General features: G+C 55.6%; 1 protein-coding gene across 9 annotated transcripts in view; it reads left to right on the top strand.

Annotated features, from left to right (window-relative positions):
- Positions 1-17,081, top strand: part of ATXN7L1 (ataxin 7 like 1) — a 282,673-nt gene extending 265,592 nt beyond the window's left edge. For 5 of the 9 annotated variants that reach the window (XM_062215739.1, XM_062215567.1, XM_062216027.1 and 2 more), the window contains 5 exons: positions 268-460; positions 4,198-4,319; positions 8,263-9,238; positions 12,345-12,419; positions 14,103-17,081. In XM_062215739.1, the coding sequence (XP_062071723.1) occupies positions 268-460; positions 4,198-4,319; positions 8,263-9,238; positions 12,345-12,419; positions 14,103-14,144 (1,408 nt within the window). In that variant the 3' untranslated portion in view covers positions 14,145-17,081. Of the gene's footprint in view, positions 1-267; positions 461-4,197; positions 4,320-8,262; positions 9,239-10,201; positions 10,316-12,344; positions 12,420-14,102 lie in introns of those variants that run through there. The other 4 variants (XR_009868444.1, XM_062216267.1, XM_062215657.1 and 1 more) reach the window with 4 other exon arrangements.
- The last annotated feature ends 206 nt before the right edge of the window (positions 17,082-17,287 follow it).

Here is a 17,287-nt window from a genome sequence, read left to right as displayed (position 1 = left end):
TGTGCAGCTGGGAGACCAGCCTGGCACGAATTCCCAGATGAGTGTGAGGTTCGGTTAAGTCTGTCACTCCCTGCTGCCAGGGTTGGGCTTCTCCCTTGAGACTGCCTTGCACCCCTTGGGCAGCCGCCAGGGCGGAACCCAACTCTGGGGGTCACTGCTAGCTCTTCCACCCCCGCTTTGCCCCTCCAGGGCAGAGTTGCCGCCCACCTGCCTTTCCCAGTGTGCCTCAGGAAATTCATTCTGCTGGTTCTCCCTTCCTGCCTGTAGACCATCCTCTGCAAACAGCATAAGCAGCAGCGCGTCTTCAAATCACAGCGGCTACACTCCAGAGCCTGCCGTGGCCCTGGTCGGAGGTGACCTCGCCAGCCGCCTGTCCAGTGATGAAGGGGAGATGGACGGAACTGAGGAATCTGAGAAGTTAGACTGTCAGTTCTCAACGCACCACCCCAGACCTCTTGCGGTAGGCCTCCGTCTCGCGGGTCCCTCCCACCCCCACCCCGTACTTTGCAGGCACTCAGATATCCAAAGGGAACGTTGCAGAACAGTGTTTTACCTAAAGGCTTATGACTCTGAATTTGAATGAGTCTCTTGAAAATGCCCTTGAACATCACAGAGGCAAAGGAGACGCTCCCGGCTGATCAGAGCCTTTAAAGCCCTGAGTGTCGCAGCCCACCTGGAAGCCAGAGTGCTTGGGAAGCGGTGTTTGTAGAAGTGCCCTCGGGAGCCGGCCTGCTGGCCTTGCCCGTCTAAAAATGGAGCTTGTGACGTCCGCAGTTAGCCGGGCTCACCTGGCCTGGAAATCATCGCCTTAGCAGCGTGTCAGCGTGTCAGCGTGTCCCCTCCGTTAGCAGGTGTGAGCATGTGGCAGCAGAGCCGAGGGAGTGTGGGTGTGGGGGTTAAGGGGAAGGGAGAAGCACGTCACATCCGCGTGGCTGCTGAGGAACAGAACCACAGCTTTCTTTCCAATTCCTTGAGTGAATCCACTTCACATTGAAATCCAGGTGTTTCTGTTTGCCAGGGGGTGCCGGGTGGTACTGTTGGCAAGGGGGCCTGGAGCCGGGGCTCGCATGGTGGGCTATTCTGGTGCCAGCCTCAGCCCTGCTGGGTCAGCTCTGCCCATCTCTAACGTCCAGGGACTGGGTAGGCAGAATGGATCCTGCAGGAAGATCCTGTGAGCCCAAGTGAGTGAAGGGCAGATCCACTTCCTGTTTCTGAGGGTGGTGCTCACAGCCTGAGGCCGCACCCCCGGGCGAGTGCAGAAGGAGACAGGGCCCACAAGGAATGCCTTTGCCTCTCAGTAATTGGGAGTTCAGCTCACAGCAGGCAGGCGTCAAGGTCATCTCATCGTGTCGCATAGCGAGAAGTCTAGAGAGGGCTGCTTCCAGGCTTTGCTCAGCTTCAGCACGATGTCACAGAGCGGAGGGAGAACCTGCAGCTCTCCTCACCCTTCGTGCGGGATCTGCATGTACGCACCTGTGACAGCTCCAGCTGCATTCTGTGCACAACGGGACAGAAAAGGGGCCTCCGTCCAAGACCTCTTTCACTAGGAAAGAAAACCTTCCTAGAAGGCCCCCAGCATTCTGGATCTGTCCGATGCGTCCCATGCCTGCCCCAGACTGACCCGTGTGGAGAAGGGAGGGATTACAGTGACACCGGATAAAACCAGCCGTGACTCCTGCCCAGGTGCCTGTCAACTGCTGCCATCGGATAGCAGAGTGCACGTGTGGGCCTGCTGACGTCAGCGGCCACGAGAGTCTGCCAGAGTGACCCCGCAGCGAGGAGCCGCAGCTCTGCCGAGGGCATCAAGTACCCTCCAGGAGCCTGTGGGCCCCCCAGCCCTGCGTGCATGTGGAGATAGAGACCTGTCTCCAGCTCCCAAGTTTGACCAGAAGGCCCAACTCCGGAGTGCATCAAGACACTGGTCCAACAGATACACTACCAGCTAAACCGGACATGGCACACGCGTGTATGCTAGTCTAAGTAGAAAGGCCGGGGATTCATTTCTTTGCTTTGTCCTTCCTCTCATGGCCACTTGACAGGTGGAATCATGTTTTGTAACAAATTCTGCTCGGTGTGCCTTTAGCAACTAAGTCAAAGGAAGAAATGAGGTGTAGACCTGAGCAGCTCCCACATGCTGCTGGAGCCCAGCGTCCACTTTGGGAAATTCCCTTGCCCATCTCCTTGCCTTGTCAGTGAGAACTTACTGTGAAGGTGCAGAGGAGCGCTCTTCATCGGCAGAACCAGATCTGATGGGGGGGGGGGGGGGCAAGACTATTGCAGATCCCCCAAGGGGCTGGCACTGTGGCGTAGTGGGTAAAGCCACCACCTGCAGTACGAGTATCCTATATGGGCACCAGTTCAAGTCCTGGCTGCTCCACTTGTGATTCAGCTCTCTGCTATGGCCTGGGAAAGCGGTAGAAGATGGCCCAAGTCCTTGGGCCCCTGTACCCACGTGGGAGACCTGGAAGAAGCTCCTGGCTCCTGGCTTTGGATCAGCCCAGTTCCGGCTGTTGCAGCTGTTTAGGGAGTGAACCAGCGGATGAAAGACCTCTCTCTCTCTCTCTCTCTCTCTCTCTCTGCCTCTGCGTCTCTGTAACTCTGCCTTTCAAATAAATTTTAAAAAATAATAAATCTTTAAAAAAAAAAAAAAGTGAGACACAAGCAGAAGCAGAACAAGGAAGGCCTTGCATTGCCTCTTGAGAACTGCTGCAAAGGCTGGTTCCCGGATGGGTTCGTGGGACGAGTGCCAACTCAGCACTGTATGTGGGATGGAGGCCAGGGAGCTGGTGTGAGGCCCAGAGGAGGGGCAGAAGCCGCATTTGTGTTACAGGGCTATTTGCACACTCACCTGAGCTCTGAATCGGCCAGATGTCACCTTCCCAGGGACCTGCCTCTTGCATTTCTATCTCCTGGCCTTCTGGTTGTCCTCATAGCATAATCAAACAGTGTTTATTGGCCGGTGCCGCGGCTCAATAGGCTAATCCTCTGCCTGCGGCGCTGGCACACTGGGTTCTAGTCCCGGTTGGGGCACCGGATTCTGTCCCAGTTGCCCCTCTTCCAGGCCAGCTCTCTGCTGTGGCTGGGAAGGCAGTGGAGGATGGCCCAGGTGCTTGGGCCCTGCACCCCATGGGAGACCAGGAGAAGCACCTGGCTCCTGGCTCCAGATCAGCACGGTGCGCCGGCCGCAGCGCACCGGCGCGGCGGCCACTGGAGGGTGAACCAACAGCAAAGGAAGACCTTTCTCTCTCTCTCTCTCTCTCTCTCTCACTGTCCACTCTGCCTGTCAAAAATAAAATAAAAAAATTTTTTTAAAAAAGCAGTGTTTATCAAATATCCGATGGTCCGTATTTCAGCCATGTGTTTTAAGTGTCATGGTTTACTTTAGACATTTTGGGAGGCTTTGTTCTTTTGTGAGTCTGTTCTTTAGCGAAAATCCCTACTGTGCTCACACTGATGAGGGTCTCAACGTGACAGTTGAGTCAGGCACATAGGCCTATATCCCATAAAACAGCCGTCCAGTAGGGACATGGTAGGTGTGCTGGTGGGAAGACCAATCAGGTGAGGGCCAATTGGAAATGAGAATGTTGATTATGGCCTGGGGGAGTGTGATTGACAAGGAGGAGAGGGAAGGAGCCTACAGGCAGAGGGACCCATGTGAGCAAAAGCTTGGAGGCCATGACCTGTTCCTGGGCAGCCCGCAAGGGTCGCTGGGAGGTGGCAGTGAGGACCAGGTGTGAGCAGCGACGGTGTTCAGCCTATCAGAAGTGAGGTGGCTCTGCTGATGTTGGATCAGAACAGGGGACTGAGGGCCCCAGAGCAGGCAGTCTCTGACTGTGATGACAAGTTAGAGAAGCACCGCCTTCCTCACGGAGACAGCCGAGAACCAGCTGCCGGGGGCTGGGTCGCTGGGGGTCCGTTTAACCTCACAAGCTGGCTCAGTCCTAGGAGTAGGAAGCGTAGCCGTGAGCGCCGCAGGAAATGGAACGTAGCTGTTGTTGAGTTACGGCGCGAGGTTCGGCAGGGTACCCAGCTCAGATGACAGCACCACAGAGATATTTTTGGCTCCCGTACCATTTGCTTCTTTATTTTGAGTACAATTGTGCCCCTGTGTGTTTTTATGCAAATGTTATCTTTCTCTGTATGCTTTATATTAGCTTATTAACCTGTAATCAAAATTAAAATGTTTTTTTCTCACAGTTTTGCTCATTCGGGAGTCGCCTCATGGGACGAGGGTACTATGTGTTTGATAGAAGATGGGATCGTTTTCGATTCGCACTAAACTCCATGGTAGAAAAACACTTGAACTCACAGATGTGGAAGTAAGTGACGCTTTCTGTACGCTGTCCGGTCAGAGCTGCACCACGACTCTCTGAGCCCCGACTTCCCACATAAAACGCAGTGCTTGGCTTCTCTTAGGTCGGAGTGATCCGGAAACCAGGATTCGCTCCTGATGCTTCACTGCCCGCCCTTCTCCAACACGCACGATATGTTGTGCCCTCTGTTTTCTCCGGAGGTCATTTTGGGGTTAGTGGTCTTGTGAACTAAATGAAAAGGAGACAAGATCTTGCTTAACGGTGGTAAAAAGCCTTCTTATTATTGTTGAGCATCTAAAGGCATTGGGAATATGCTACTGTTTTTAAGTTAATGCTATAATGTCAATATCGAAGGTTTCATAATGATTGTGGACCAATGTCTAGTTGTTTGCTGTCCTGTGAAAAATTACGTATGGTTGCCAACAGGGCAGATCCTGAGCAATGTTGTTGTGAAGTTGGTGAAGTTGTCTTTGGCCCCTCCCATCTCCCTGGGACCCCTTGCTCACCTCATTGTATACTTCTTTACCCTTAAAGTTCCACCTGTCTAAGGTCTCTTTAGTCTCTAATACTTCCCAATGTACCTGCATTTTAATAGGGAAGGCACTCTGATTTGCTAGAATGCCCTTGTGAAGGTGGGAATAGGCCTAGACCCTGTCCACCCTTTGGCAATAAAAGGCCAGCCCTCTGGGTGTCCCCTTGCCCTACTCCTGCACATAGGAGCTCTCAAGATATCACAGCCCAACAGAATCACAGAAGGCTGGGCCCCCCCTACCCCTACCCAGACTCCGCCCCTGCCCAGGGAGACCCCAGGAGGTGGGAGGGAACAGGCAGGAATAGAACCCCACACTGGCCCCTTCCCAGGTTTCCCTTCTCCCCTGGGCAGCTGTAGTACCCTGGGTCTCTGTGGGACAATGCCCACAGAGCTTCCAGCCCCGATCTCCCAGGACACAGGCCATGCTCTCACGGTGGACCTAGTAGACATTCCCGATGAAGAAGGAGAGGGCCACAAGAGAAGCTTGTCATTTCTTGCCTCGTATTGGGCCTGCCTGGTGTGTCTAAAGGGCACCCCACGATCTCCATTTGTGTCCGCTCAACTCCCCAGCCAGTGGGCGCTGCATGCGGGGGTCCCGTGTTCTCCGTGACTGGTGGTGTGGTCCTCCTACGCTCGTTCCCCGGGGCGGCAGCCAGCCCCGCGCCGGCCCTGCTCTGTCGTGGACGTGTGGGTCCAGGGCACGTGGAAGGAATGTGTTGATCTGTATTTCGCTCCCTATTCCTTTCCTCCTCAGGCACAGAAGCCCGAGCCACAGGGCGTCAGGTCCCTCCCCTCTGTTCAGGACTTGCCTAACCAATCTGCTGTCACTGAGCAACATTGGGGCTGCCTGGGTGTCAACTCTGGAGAGCGTAGCACCCCGCTGCCCTCTCAGCCTCGCTGCCCAAACCCCAGGCCCCGACGGGCCCGAACCTGGAGGGATGGCAGCCGATGGGGGCGTGGAAGACATTAGGAAGAAAAGGAACGGTCAAGACTCTTTTTTCTTTAACAAGCATTTAACTCTGCATCAGGAGACGCCAACACAGTATTCTCTTTCAGCCAGGTCAGCATCTGGAGCTCCACGCCAGCTGGCGGGGGAGGATGGAATGCATTCGCATCTGTGGGCTTCTGTACAGGACTTCCCCAGGCCAGGGTGCAGAGCTTGAAACGGGGACAACAGCCCAACCCAGCTGAAACCCGCTGCCCTTTGGCACCCAGAAAGACACACGAACTGCTTAGCACCAGGGCACGGCGCTCCTGGAGACAGTGAGCTGCCCCACACTTGCCCCACTTCTTGGGGAGAAGGAGGGGAGGGGCAGCAGGCATCCCCCAAATAGCGCCCACCCAATGCCCTAGAGAGAGAGCCAGCTGAGACCTAGGACCGCAGCTCTGCCTGCCAGTGCAAGTGCGCGGCGATGTTGTAAATCAGGACAAGCAAAGTAGACCCCGTTCAGGGTCCTCTCCACACGAGCCATCTGGCGTTTGTCAATAACGCCTCGCCACAGATGGCTGCCGACTTCTGGCCGCGAGTCCTGCCGTCTCCCCTTTAGCTGGTGAGGAACCCGGACTTGAGGAAAGATTGCGTGGGATGCCTGTGCTAGCACAACAAGGCCACAAAGAGAGCAGGGAAGCACGCTGCTGCCTCACGCCTAGCCCAGTGAGGAAGGGTTGCGCAGTGCCAGACAGTCGTGCGGCTGCGTGTAGACCTTGCAGGCCCATCACCTGGGAGTCCTTGCCCAGCATGCCTCGTCCCGGACAGTACGGTTATGTTGCTGCTCACCATCCACCTGCCCATCCGCCCATCCATCCATCCATCCATGTGTTCACGCATCCATTCATTGCAACTCGTATGTCTGGAGCACCTTTAGTGCCCACAGGATTGGTTATGTTCTTTAGCCTTGAGAGAAAGTAAGTCCTCCAGCAGCGCCATGGCTGCCGTGGGTCCGGCAACATTTTTCTCTTGTATTTGATCTCCTCCCTCTGATACAGTCAAAGGCACTGTGTTACTGAGCCCGAGGACTCCGCTGGCCCCCATCTACAGACGGAAGCCACCGGCTCCACCCAAGCCCAGGCAGGCAGGGAGGGGCTCTGCAGAGGCATTTATGCTTCCAGTGGCTGCTGACCAGGGTGTCCTGGCACCCAGGCTTGGTGCTACGGCTGGGAGGGTAGCCCCCAAGGGTAGCCCCTGTCTCCCACTGCAGCCCAGGCTCACCCGCCTGCAAGTGCTGCTGTCAGAGCAGGAAGACGGCTCCTTATGTCTGGGTATGCCAGCGCCTTGACAACACTCATGGCTTCCAAGCTCAGGCTCCTTTCTGGCAAAATGAGGAAGCAATGGTGACCCCACAGCCACCGTGCCTACTGCAGCCTCCAACCCCAGAGCAGCAGCAGTGGCGGCCCCAGCCACAGATCGGAAGGGAGAGCTGTTTCAGCATAAGCCAAGACAGGGTCTGCAAAGAGATCCCAAGAGTGGCCCCGCTGCTTGGTGCTGGCCTCGGCTCGGGGAGTTTGCTCTCAGGCACCCCCGCCAAGTTCCAGGGAGACTGAAAAAGAAAACAGCAGCTTTCCCCTCTCCATCCCATGTCCTCCTCCTACCCACAGCTGGCACGTATCTTCAGAACCCACTAGAAGTTCCTGCCCCCTTCTCTGGACACATGAGGGTCCCTGCACTCTTACCTTTTCCTAACACGGGGACAGGGAGACCTGCTAAAGGGCAGGCACACCTCTAGGGTAGCTCCTCTGGGTGAAAGAGAAGGCGGGGTGGGGGTGAAATCGGTGGGGTTTCTGGGCACCTTGACAAATGTGTCATCTCCTGAGCCCACTAGGAGCCAGTGGCCACGAGCAGGGCTGCAGACAGCAAATGCAGGGGGCGGGGAGGGACTTTGTAGCTCCCCCTCCCAAGAGTAGAGTGAGCAAGCAGAGGACAGGCGTGAGCTGCAGTGGCGGAGGGGGACGCTCCGGGCAGCCTGTGCAGGTGGCTAAGCCCTGTCCTCGCTTCTTACTGCACACCAGGATCGAAACAGGAAATGACCCCTTCTCCTTAGAAACCACCTCCGTACTGCCCCGACACTCCTCCCTCCCCCCAAAAAAATCAATGAGAGAGTGGGGAGGAGGGGGATCCCACTAGGGAAATTTATGTTCTAAATAACGTTTGCCTTTCGCTCATGAACCCGAGTCAGCCATTCTCCGGTAGCCAAGCACAGAGAAAGGGATCTGAAAACCCGAAAGGGATCCGCCGCTGAGCGTTGCACGGGGCTCGGTGAGGAAGGGCCATGCTTCCGACCCGCCATCCTTCCAGGCTCCATCCTCCATCGTCTGGTGCTGCCGGGTGTTCTCTGTAGCCCTGTGCTCGAGCCTCATCGCGCCCCCCGCACAGCGCCGGCCGCCGTCTCACTGTTTCTCTCTGACTTCTCTCGTGTTTAGGAAGATCCCTCCTGCGGCAGATAGCCCCATGCCCTCGCCAGCAGCCCACATCACCACCCCCGTGCCAGCATCCGTTTTGCAGCCTTTCAGCAACCCCAGTGCTGTGTATCTGCCTTCAGCTCCCATCAGCTCGAGACTCACCTCTTCTTACATAATGACATCAGCCATGCTCTCAGACGCAGCTTTTGTGGCATCGCCGGACCCGCGCGTCCTCATGTCCCACACCCCAGCTTTCCCCCATGTGGCCACAACCCTCAGCATCATGGACTCAACCTTCAAGGCCCCATCCGCCGTGTCCTCGGTGCCAGCCGTCATCCCTTCCCCATCCCACAAGCCATCCAAAGTCAAAGCCAGCAAATCCTCCAAAGTCAAGGACCTGTCCGCCCGTAGCGACGAGTCTCCAAGTAACAAAAAGAGGAAGCCGCAGCCTTCGACTTCCTCCTCCTCCTCCTCCTCCTCCACCACCTCCTCCTCCTCCTCCTTGTCCCTGCAGACCTCCCTCGCGTCTCCATTGTCAGGGCCCCACAGAAAGAACTGTGTGCTGAATGCCAGTTCAGCTTTGAACTCCTATCAGCCGGGCCCTCCCTACAACAGTCTGTCTGTGCACAACACAAACAATGGCGTGAGCCCACTCGGTGCCAAACTGGAGCCCTCAGGACGGACCCCGCTGCCCGGCGGCCCCGCGGACCTAGTGAGACAGGTGGGCGCTGTGGGCGGCAGCAGCGACTCCTGTCCCCTCTCTGTGCCCTCCCTCGCGCTCCACGCGGGGGACCTCTCTCTGGCCTCACACAATGCCGTGTCTTCTCTGCCCCTCTCTTTTGACAAATCAGAAGGAAAAAAGCGTAAGAACTCGAGTTCTAGTAGCAAAGGCTGTAAGATCACTAAAATGCCTGGTATGAATAACGTTCACAAAAAGAACCCGCCCGGCCTGCTGGCCCCGGTGCCGGACCCCGGTAACAGCACCTCCTCTCGGCAGGTAAGGGACCTCCTGGCACGGCCTTCAGCGGCTCTGGGGGGCAGGGGGAGCTGGGCCGCGCCCCTGCTTAGCCGGGGGCTTCAGCCAGGTACCGCGGGCGTGGCTCCTCGCCTCGTCCACCCCTTAGGCCATCTTGGCCCTCTGCTTTGAGAGCAGTTGGTCTAACTCTCGCTACGGGCCAGGCACTGTTCTCAGCGCCTGCCGGCTGTTACTCGTGTAGTCCTCAGAGCCAGCTAGGGCGGCTGGGGCCGTGGGTAGCACGCCTTTACAGACCAGTGAACGGAGGCACAGAGAGAGACAGACACTCGAGGTTCCCCACTTCGCTGTCTCCGGAGGGCCTGGGGACCGTCTCATTAAGGAGTTCAGGCGCTGAGCTGGTGGACTTCTCGGAGGGAGAGCTCGAGGCCCCCGGGCTGGTTCAGCAGGGAGCCGGGGACTCCCCTGGGGAGTGGAGGGGCCGCTGTGTCCCCCTCTTGGTACTTGCTTCCCTCGCCTCACCCAGCCGCCTGGACCCCGCCTCCTGCTGGTATAGTTCTGTCCTTCCTGAAGTAAAAGTGCAGCTCAATGCCAGCCATCAAAGCGTTCAAGGCCATGGTCCCAGCAGGAGCATGTGCTGTGAGGGAGCTGGGGCGATGGGGTAGGTCCAGGGAGAAAGTGTGCCTGCCTTGCCTTGAGCTCTGCTCCCACCCCCACATCCCTTCTCTCTCTTCGCACTGGGACCCGCTTAGGAAAGCCCAGCCCCACCCAGCCAGGAGCAGTGGGCGGGGGGCGGGGCCCAGCCCAGGGTTTTCTCTGTGGGGCTTCGTGTGCCCAGGAGCCTGCACCTGGAGGGCCGCGTGGCTGGAGCCTGTAGCAGCAGCCACGGGAGGCAGTGGGCCAGCCCCATCTAGGGAGGAGGACTTTGGAAAGATGGGAGGCAGTTGTTAAAAAGATGTTTTGCTGTTTTGTGTCGCCGTTTATGAGACTTGTTAAAACCTCACGAAGAGCACCTCCCGAGGGGGATTCACAAATCACAAACACATGGGAAACAGCCACCTTGGAATTCAAGGGCCAGACAAGCTGCAAACCGAGGCCAAGGTGAGAGGAGGGGGAGACGCAGGCCCTCTCACTGGCGCCTGGGGCACCATTCCGACCCCCGGTGCAGGGGTGCGGGGGCGGGGGCCTGCACCCACAGGGCCCACCTGGACACTAAAGTCACTGCCACCCGCAGCCTCAGGACGGAGGGCAGAACATAGGCAGGGCTCCTCAAACTCCAGCGTGTGGGCACACAGCCCCTGGGAGCCTTGTGAAAATGCAGATTCGGAGAGAGCATCCCTTGGGGGTGGGACCCAGGAGTCTGCACTTCCTCCAGTGCCTCTGCCCCTGGTTTGCAGATGACACCTTGAGCAGCAAGGCCACGCAGTGTGTGTCATGCATTCTAGGCGGAGTCCTAGCAGCTGACGTAGGTGGTGGTCTCTGCCCAGAGCATGGCACGTGCATTAACTCATGTGATAACCACCTGCTATGACCCCCGTTTTACAGATGAGAAAACCAAGGCACCGGAAGGCTAAGCAAGGGACTCAGCAAGTAACAGCAGGGCCGGGATGTAAACCCAGGCATTCTGGCTGTGCAGTGCGGGCCCTTAGCCTCCATGCCGCAAACGGGGTGCTTCGGCGTTGAGTCACTGTTGCTCTGCTGGTTCTTGGGTCCGTGGGACTGTACGAAATGCACAGTAGATACGATGAGTCAGCCCAGAGTGTGGAGAACAGATGTGCGTCCCCCGGAGAGCGCCCACAAGGAGGGGAGCCACACACGCGGATGCGTCTCACGGCCGCCATGGGTCCTGGCCACCATGGGTCCCTAATGCAGTGGGCCTCGGTGCTTGACACTTTTTTTTTTTTTTTTTTTTTTTGCCAGGCAGAGTTAGACAGTGAGAGAGAGAGAGACAGAAGGAGAGTTATAGTGAGAGAGAGAGAGAAAAGTCTTCCTTCCGTTGGTTCACTCCCCAAATGGCCACCACAGCCGGCGCTGCACCGATCCAAAGCCAGGAGCCGGGTGCTTCCTCCTGGTCTCCCATGCAGGTGCAGCGGCCCAAGCATTTGGGCCATCCTCCACTGGCCTCCCGGGCCACAGCAGAGAGCTGGACTAGAAGAGGAGCAACCAGGACTAGAACCCGGGGTGCCGGCGCCACAGGCAGAGGATTAGCCTAGTGAGCCACAGCACTGGCCCAGTGCTTGACACTTTTTAAGAAAGGCTTTGACCAGCATCACCACTGGTGATCTCCGGGTGTCAGGGCAAGGAGAGGACCTTTGGTATCTGTGATGATTCCCTTAGCAGAGAGGCCAAGCACGTTGTCAAGAGGCCCAAGATAAGCCTGTGCTTTGAGGACAGCTCAGGGCTCTGTTTAGTTGCTTAGTTGGCCACAGAGGTATTACATTGGGCTGTGAATGCCCTGCACGTGTCAGTATGCCAAGGTGGGTCAATGTGCGGGTGAGCTGCTGATGGGCCAAAGGCAGACGAGATGGGGATGCGGGGTAACCACCCATGAGGAGCCAGCCCAGTGTGTGCCTAGCACAGTCTCAGGGGAAGAGCCCAGCCACCGCTGTCACATGCCCTGTGCTGCCTTCTTGGGACCCCAGCTCAGGCACATCCTCCTGCCCTGCCCTTAAGGGGAAGCCCAGCACCGCTGTGTCACCACTGTGTCTCCTGGCGGGAAAACGGACCCAGAAGAAGATCCAGGTGTGGGATTCACAGCTGGTCCCAGAGAGTCTGGGCTGGCAGCGAGATGGGCCTGGGACTGCAGGTCCGAGGCAAGTGAGCTTGTGCGACCAGTGGGCCGCAGTGGGGAAAGCCGAGCCCCAGTGCTCCCAGGAGGGACCTGGCTTGGGACCAGATGCCTTCATCCTCACATCTGGAACGGGCAGAGTTGGGAGTCCCCCGCCCTTCCGCTCCTCCTTGGGGAAGGAGAGCAGCATCCCGGAGGCACGTGTGCATTCTCTCCGTGATCTAAGATGGAAACGCCAGTTCTGAAGCGCCGCGAGGGAGTGAGGCACGCTGCACAGGCTGTCGGTGGGCCTGGCCTACGCTGGCACCAGTGTCTGAGCAAGGCTTCGCTGGTGTTTTTCAGGTTGGGAAAAATAGCAGCCTAGCTTTGTCACAGTCCAGCCCTTCGAGCATATCCAGTCCAGGACACAGCCGACCGGTAAGTGACCAGGGGAGACGGCTCCAGAGTCGTCAGCAGAGTGGAACGAGCGTGGGTGTTGGGGACAGGCCCTGGGTCAAGTCTCACCTGCAGGAGAGAGCACAGCTGGCTGGCGTCTAGTGTGCACCTTGCACTCACGAGCTGTGTGCCCTTGGACAAGTTCCCTAACTTCTCTGTGCTCCCATTTCCTCCTCTATAAAGTGAGGCTCACAATGGCCCTCCCGCGTATGGCTTTTGTGAGGATAAAGTCACTTTCATTCACTCGAAGCCTCTGGAAAATGCTTGATGTGGAACAAACACGTAGTGTGAGCTATTGTGGTTATGACCAGCTGTGTGATCCTAGGCAGGCTACTTCTCTGACCCTCGGGGTTTTACATCTGTCAGATGGCGAACTGAATGCCGACCTCCTAAGGCTATTGTGAAATGAACTCAGATGCTGTTGTCTAAGGCACGTGGCCCAGGGCGAGTGTCCATCCGTGGTTTTCTCAAAGGCCTCCGGAAGCTGGAGCTACTGCTTGGGTTCCGCTGTGTGGTGGGGATATGCAGGGTACACTTGGCAGGTTCTTGAACTTGAGACGTGGGAGTCATCACTGGGTAAACCCAATGACAAATGATTTGCTCCAATGGAGCGGGTGTGTCTGGGGGAGAACGGGAGGTAGGGAGGTAGGATTGTGACTGATACATGACTGGCGGATACATACACACGCGTGCACACACACACACACTAGGGCACTTCAGAAGGTTGCTAGAAAAACCTACCCTTGAGTCTCATCTTCCACCAGCTTCTCAAAGCACCCTTATATTAGCTGTGTTGTTCTGCTGTCTTACGTTTTGTAGACACCAAATAGCAATTGTTCCATCTGCATTTTGCCCTTTGGGATTTTTCCACAAATCTTGGGTTAGAGCCTGGGCAAAAACTATGGCAAAAAAAAAAAAGTTTTTGTATGCCCAGAACCAGGGGTGTCTCCCCAGCGTTCTGCGTCACTAAGGCCCTTATCACCGCTGGGCAACTGCAGTCCATCACGGAAGCTGATGCGGGGAGGCAGGCAGGTCCATGCTCAGGCAGTTGGCCTGTGCCAGGCCTCTTGCCCTTACCCAGCATGGCGCATGTATAGCTCCAGGCGCACCTCCTGCAAACCCAAAATGCCAGTGGTCAGTCCTGACAAATACAGTAACAACACTAGCGGCCACTTGTTGAGTCCTTTATATTTGTCGCATACGTTTAAAACCTGTTAGCAGCCCTGTGGGGGACAAGATTGTCACACCCTTGTGATAGATGAAGATGGCTGGACTAAGGAGCTAACTTAGTAACTTGAGCCCAGAATCCAGACTGCGAAGCCTCCATGTGCACCCCAAATAGGTGCTTCTTCCTTAAATAACTCACTGTCTCATCTACCAGCTGCATGGGAATAGGTGAACTGATAGAGAAAAACAAAAAAGATGTCGCTCATCCCCATCGCCATGAATCTCCACTGCACTGGGGGCTGAGCCCTCCTCTGTGACCACCTGACATGGCATGTGTGGAGTCCTTTCTCCCAGTCACCCCCCTCGCTTGTCGAAGCCGTACACAGGTGTGGGGCGTCACCTTTCCTGCCCCAGAGGAGAAGGCGGGGCCGCGGCCTGGAACGCGCGTGGGTCCCCGCAAATGTGTGGTTTTGAGACAGATTTTCTTTTCTTTCCTAGAAGAACACAAACAGACCTGGCAGGATAAGGACTCTTCCATAACAAGACTGTGAAGCCACTTCCAAACCACTTCCTGGCTTCCTGGTCGCGCCTCGGGAGGCCGCGGCGGGAGGAGGGGGAGGGGACTGGGCCGTGGGAGAGAAGCTGTTTTCCCGTGCCCTACCTGTGGCTCTGGCCTTTTCTTCTTCTCCTAAATTTTTGAAAAATTAGCAAATTTTTATTTTCGAAGAAAAAGGCAAGAGACCGTGAATCTGATACTTGCAGCAAACAATGCCAGTGTTTTGTTTCCGTTGTCTTTCCTTCCGTTTACCACGCGTATACATCTTCCACATGCGGGGGTCCCTCCCCGGCTCCTGATGCTGCTACGGCACCCCGTTGTTTTGCTGCAGCCCGGACGGCAGACGTGGCAGAGTGTCACTTCCGGGCCTGCTCCATCTAAAGCTCTTGACCTTTAGCACCTGCAGAACACTTTGCTTCCTGGTCCTCTCCCACCCCTTCCCTTCCAGCTTCCACCTGCCACTCCCTGGGTCCCCGCTGCTCTTCAGAAGGAGCTGGCTGTCACAGGTCCCTCCAGACAGCACGCTGGGGAGCTGAGAGCAGGGGAGTGGGGTGCTCTCATCAGGTTTCTGCAGCCCACCATGGCTGGAGCCCAATGCTGGGGGCAGCATAGAGAACCGGCCATTTGATGGTGTGGTTTATCCAATGTCACTTCCAGCTAAGCAGCTGGGTCAGGGACAGGGGCTGCAGTGGCCTGGCAGGGTGGCAGGAAGCAGAGCATGAGGGGTAGAGGACCATAACCCACCAAAGACGGTGAGAACTGAATACCTGTGTTAGGAGTCCACTCTGCAGAGTCCATCCTGGGGTGCGGAGCTGAGTGAGCCAGAGAGAGAGAGGGATGTCAGGCAGCCACTCCCTGGGGACCACTGCTGCTAACGGCCCTCCAGCAGCTGTCCAGGCTTCTGGGGGGTGGTTAATGTGTTGAATCCCTTGGGAAAATCAGCGCTAGCATTTCCTGTCCTCCCCAAGCCCCCTGCACTGCCATGGCACCCGACTCAGAACCAGCCGTCCCAGAAGGAACCACTTGGAAGAGCCAGGGACATTGGAGCCCCGCAGCTGTAGAACTGATCACACTGGAGTTTTGAAAAGAACCAGCAATACCATAAGCTCTGGCAGGCAGTGGTAATCAGGTTGGGGATCGCGGTAGGAACTAGGTGTTCTGCGCCAGCCATGTAGGCTCTTAGCCCAAGACACAGCAGGGATGCTGGGAGGGCTTGCCCCAGCCTCAGGTCCCACGTGAGTGCACTGCTCGTGGCCTCGCTGGGCACAGGCCTCATCCGCACCCGGAAGATTCTCTTTCTGCCCCCTCCCCCAGCCCAAAGATGAGACTACTGCTAAGCTTCACCACGCAATCCGAATCCGCAAAGACCCGAGGCAGGTGGAGTGCTTTGCCTCCGTGGAATTGCACTGACAGTGTTTCTTAGAGGATTTCAAACCTTTTTAATATGAAATGAAGATGTTTTTAAAATCAGGAGTTGCTATCAAATACCAGGACATGAGTTCAGATGATTTCATTTTTATTTCTACAGTGTTAAAAGTGCACTTAGATGCTGGCTTATTTATGTCTTGGGGGAAAAAAGGAAAAGACTACAAACTGAAGGGATGAATGTTACTTTTTCTTCTTAAAAAAAAACTTAAGGCAGATTTTAAGACTTATAAATGTTTAAGAAATTATAATAAGGTTAGACCCTTTGGAAAAAAAAAGTTTAGAAGATATTCTTAAAGTAAATTTTTATAGTGTTAATTTTGTAATAATTTATGTTTTACTATATTGCAGAGCTAACTGACCAGAATAGTTTCAGAAACAATATGAAACTTAGGAAAGTTTAAGCAATGTTTCTATTTTTAAAAACGTTCTTTGAATTATGTTTTTATTGTACATTTCTTCAGACTGAAAAGTGTGTACATATCTTTGTTATTTTTTGCACAACTTTTGTCTCGTTTGGTTTTAGAAGTCTTGTTTTTTTATAATTTATTTTGAGTTGGAAAACTTTCAGGAGTAAAAAACAAAACAAAATCTCAGCAACAGAACCCGCTGATCTACAAACTCTTGCACTCAGAGAGGGGGTACAAGGTGGCACGATGAAGCGGCTGCTTCTGCGAAAAATGCCCGGACAGGGACTCCCGGGGCGGGTCAGTGGGTTCCAACATCTTCCTCTCCACGTCTCGCCTGGGAAGCTGGACTCGAGAGGCTCCCCACCGAACGCTGCTTACACCGCTGAGAGACCGGCTCTGACCAAGGTGAGGACATTTCTGGAAAACCGAGCAAAAAGGGAAACCCTCCCTCCCCCCACCCCGCCGTACTTCCTCCTTTGCCACCCTCCCCAGGTTTACGTTACGGCGCTGGACTGAAGACTTGCGGCTTGGAAACAGAAGGCAGAGCTGAGGTGTTCTTTGGGTTTGATTTCTCGGAGTTCGGCCGGACCAGACCGCGAGAAAGCGGTCCGAGGGGGAGGTCTTCGGTGGTCTTCCGTGGCGCGCGCCCCGGGTGCTGGGTGCTCGGTGCTCGGTCTGCCCCGCCGGGCCCCCTGACTGCGCACACCCCCGTCTTGCCTGAAGAGCTCCTGACGTCCTGTCGCCAGCGTCAAGGCCCGAAAGCTCTGGCTGTTAAGCATCACGCAGCGCGTAGACCTGTCAGCCATAAAACAAAAACAAGCGACCTGGATAACTTGTATGCCTTCTTTTGTATCGACGTTCCAATTGTAAATAACTCGGATCGACCTTTGTAGAGAATAGTTTATACAGCATATTCTATTATTGCTGATTCTCAGTGAACTCTTGTTTTGAAAAGGAAAAAAAAGAAATTTTCTATTGACACCTTATATTTTGTTATGCTGTCGGCCCATGGCACTTTAACAGAAACTCTGTGGGTTTTACGTAGCTGGTCCGTCATGGGGTAGATTAAATAACTCTTGTCACACAGCCAAGAATTTGCACCTGCTCATTTGTCCTTTCCCTACCCTCGATTTTAGAAGCTTCTCCAGAAGAGTTTTGAAGAAAGCATGTCCGATCACCCTAAGCAGACGCCACCCCGTGGAGTGGGTTTGTTTCCTGCGGCGCGCCTTCTGTAACACTACGCGTCTCCTTCCCTCGCACTATCAGGATGCATTCCATGCCTGTGCTATCGT

This window comes from Lepus europaeus, chromosome 1 (genome assembly GCF_033115175.1).
Source record: "Lepus europaeus isolate LE1 chromosome 1, mLepTim1.pri, whole genome shotgun sequence".
Classification (NCBI taxonomy): Eukaryota; Metazoa; Chordata; class Mammalia; order Lagomorpha; family Leporidae; genus Lepus; species Lepus europaeus.
Note: the sequence above shows the minus strand (reverse complement) of the source record. Positions and strands in the feature narration are given on the sequence as shown.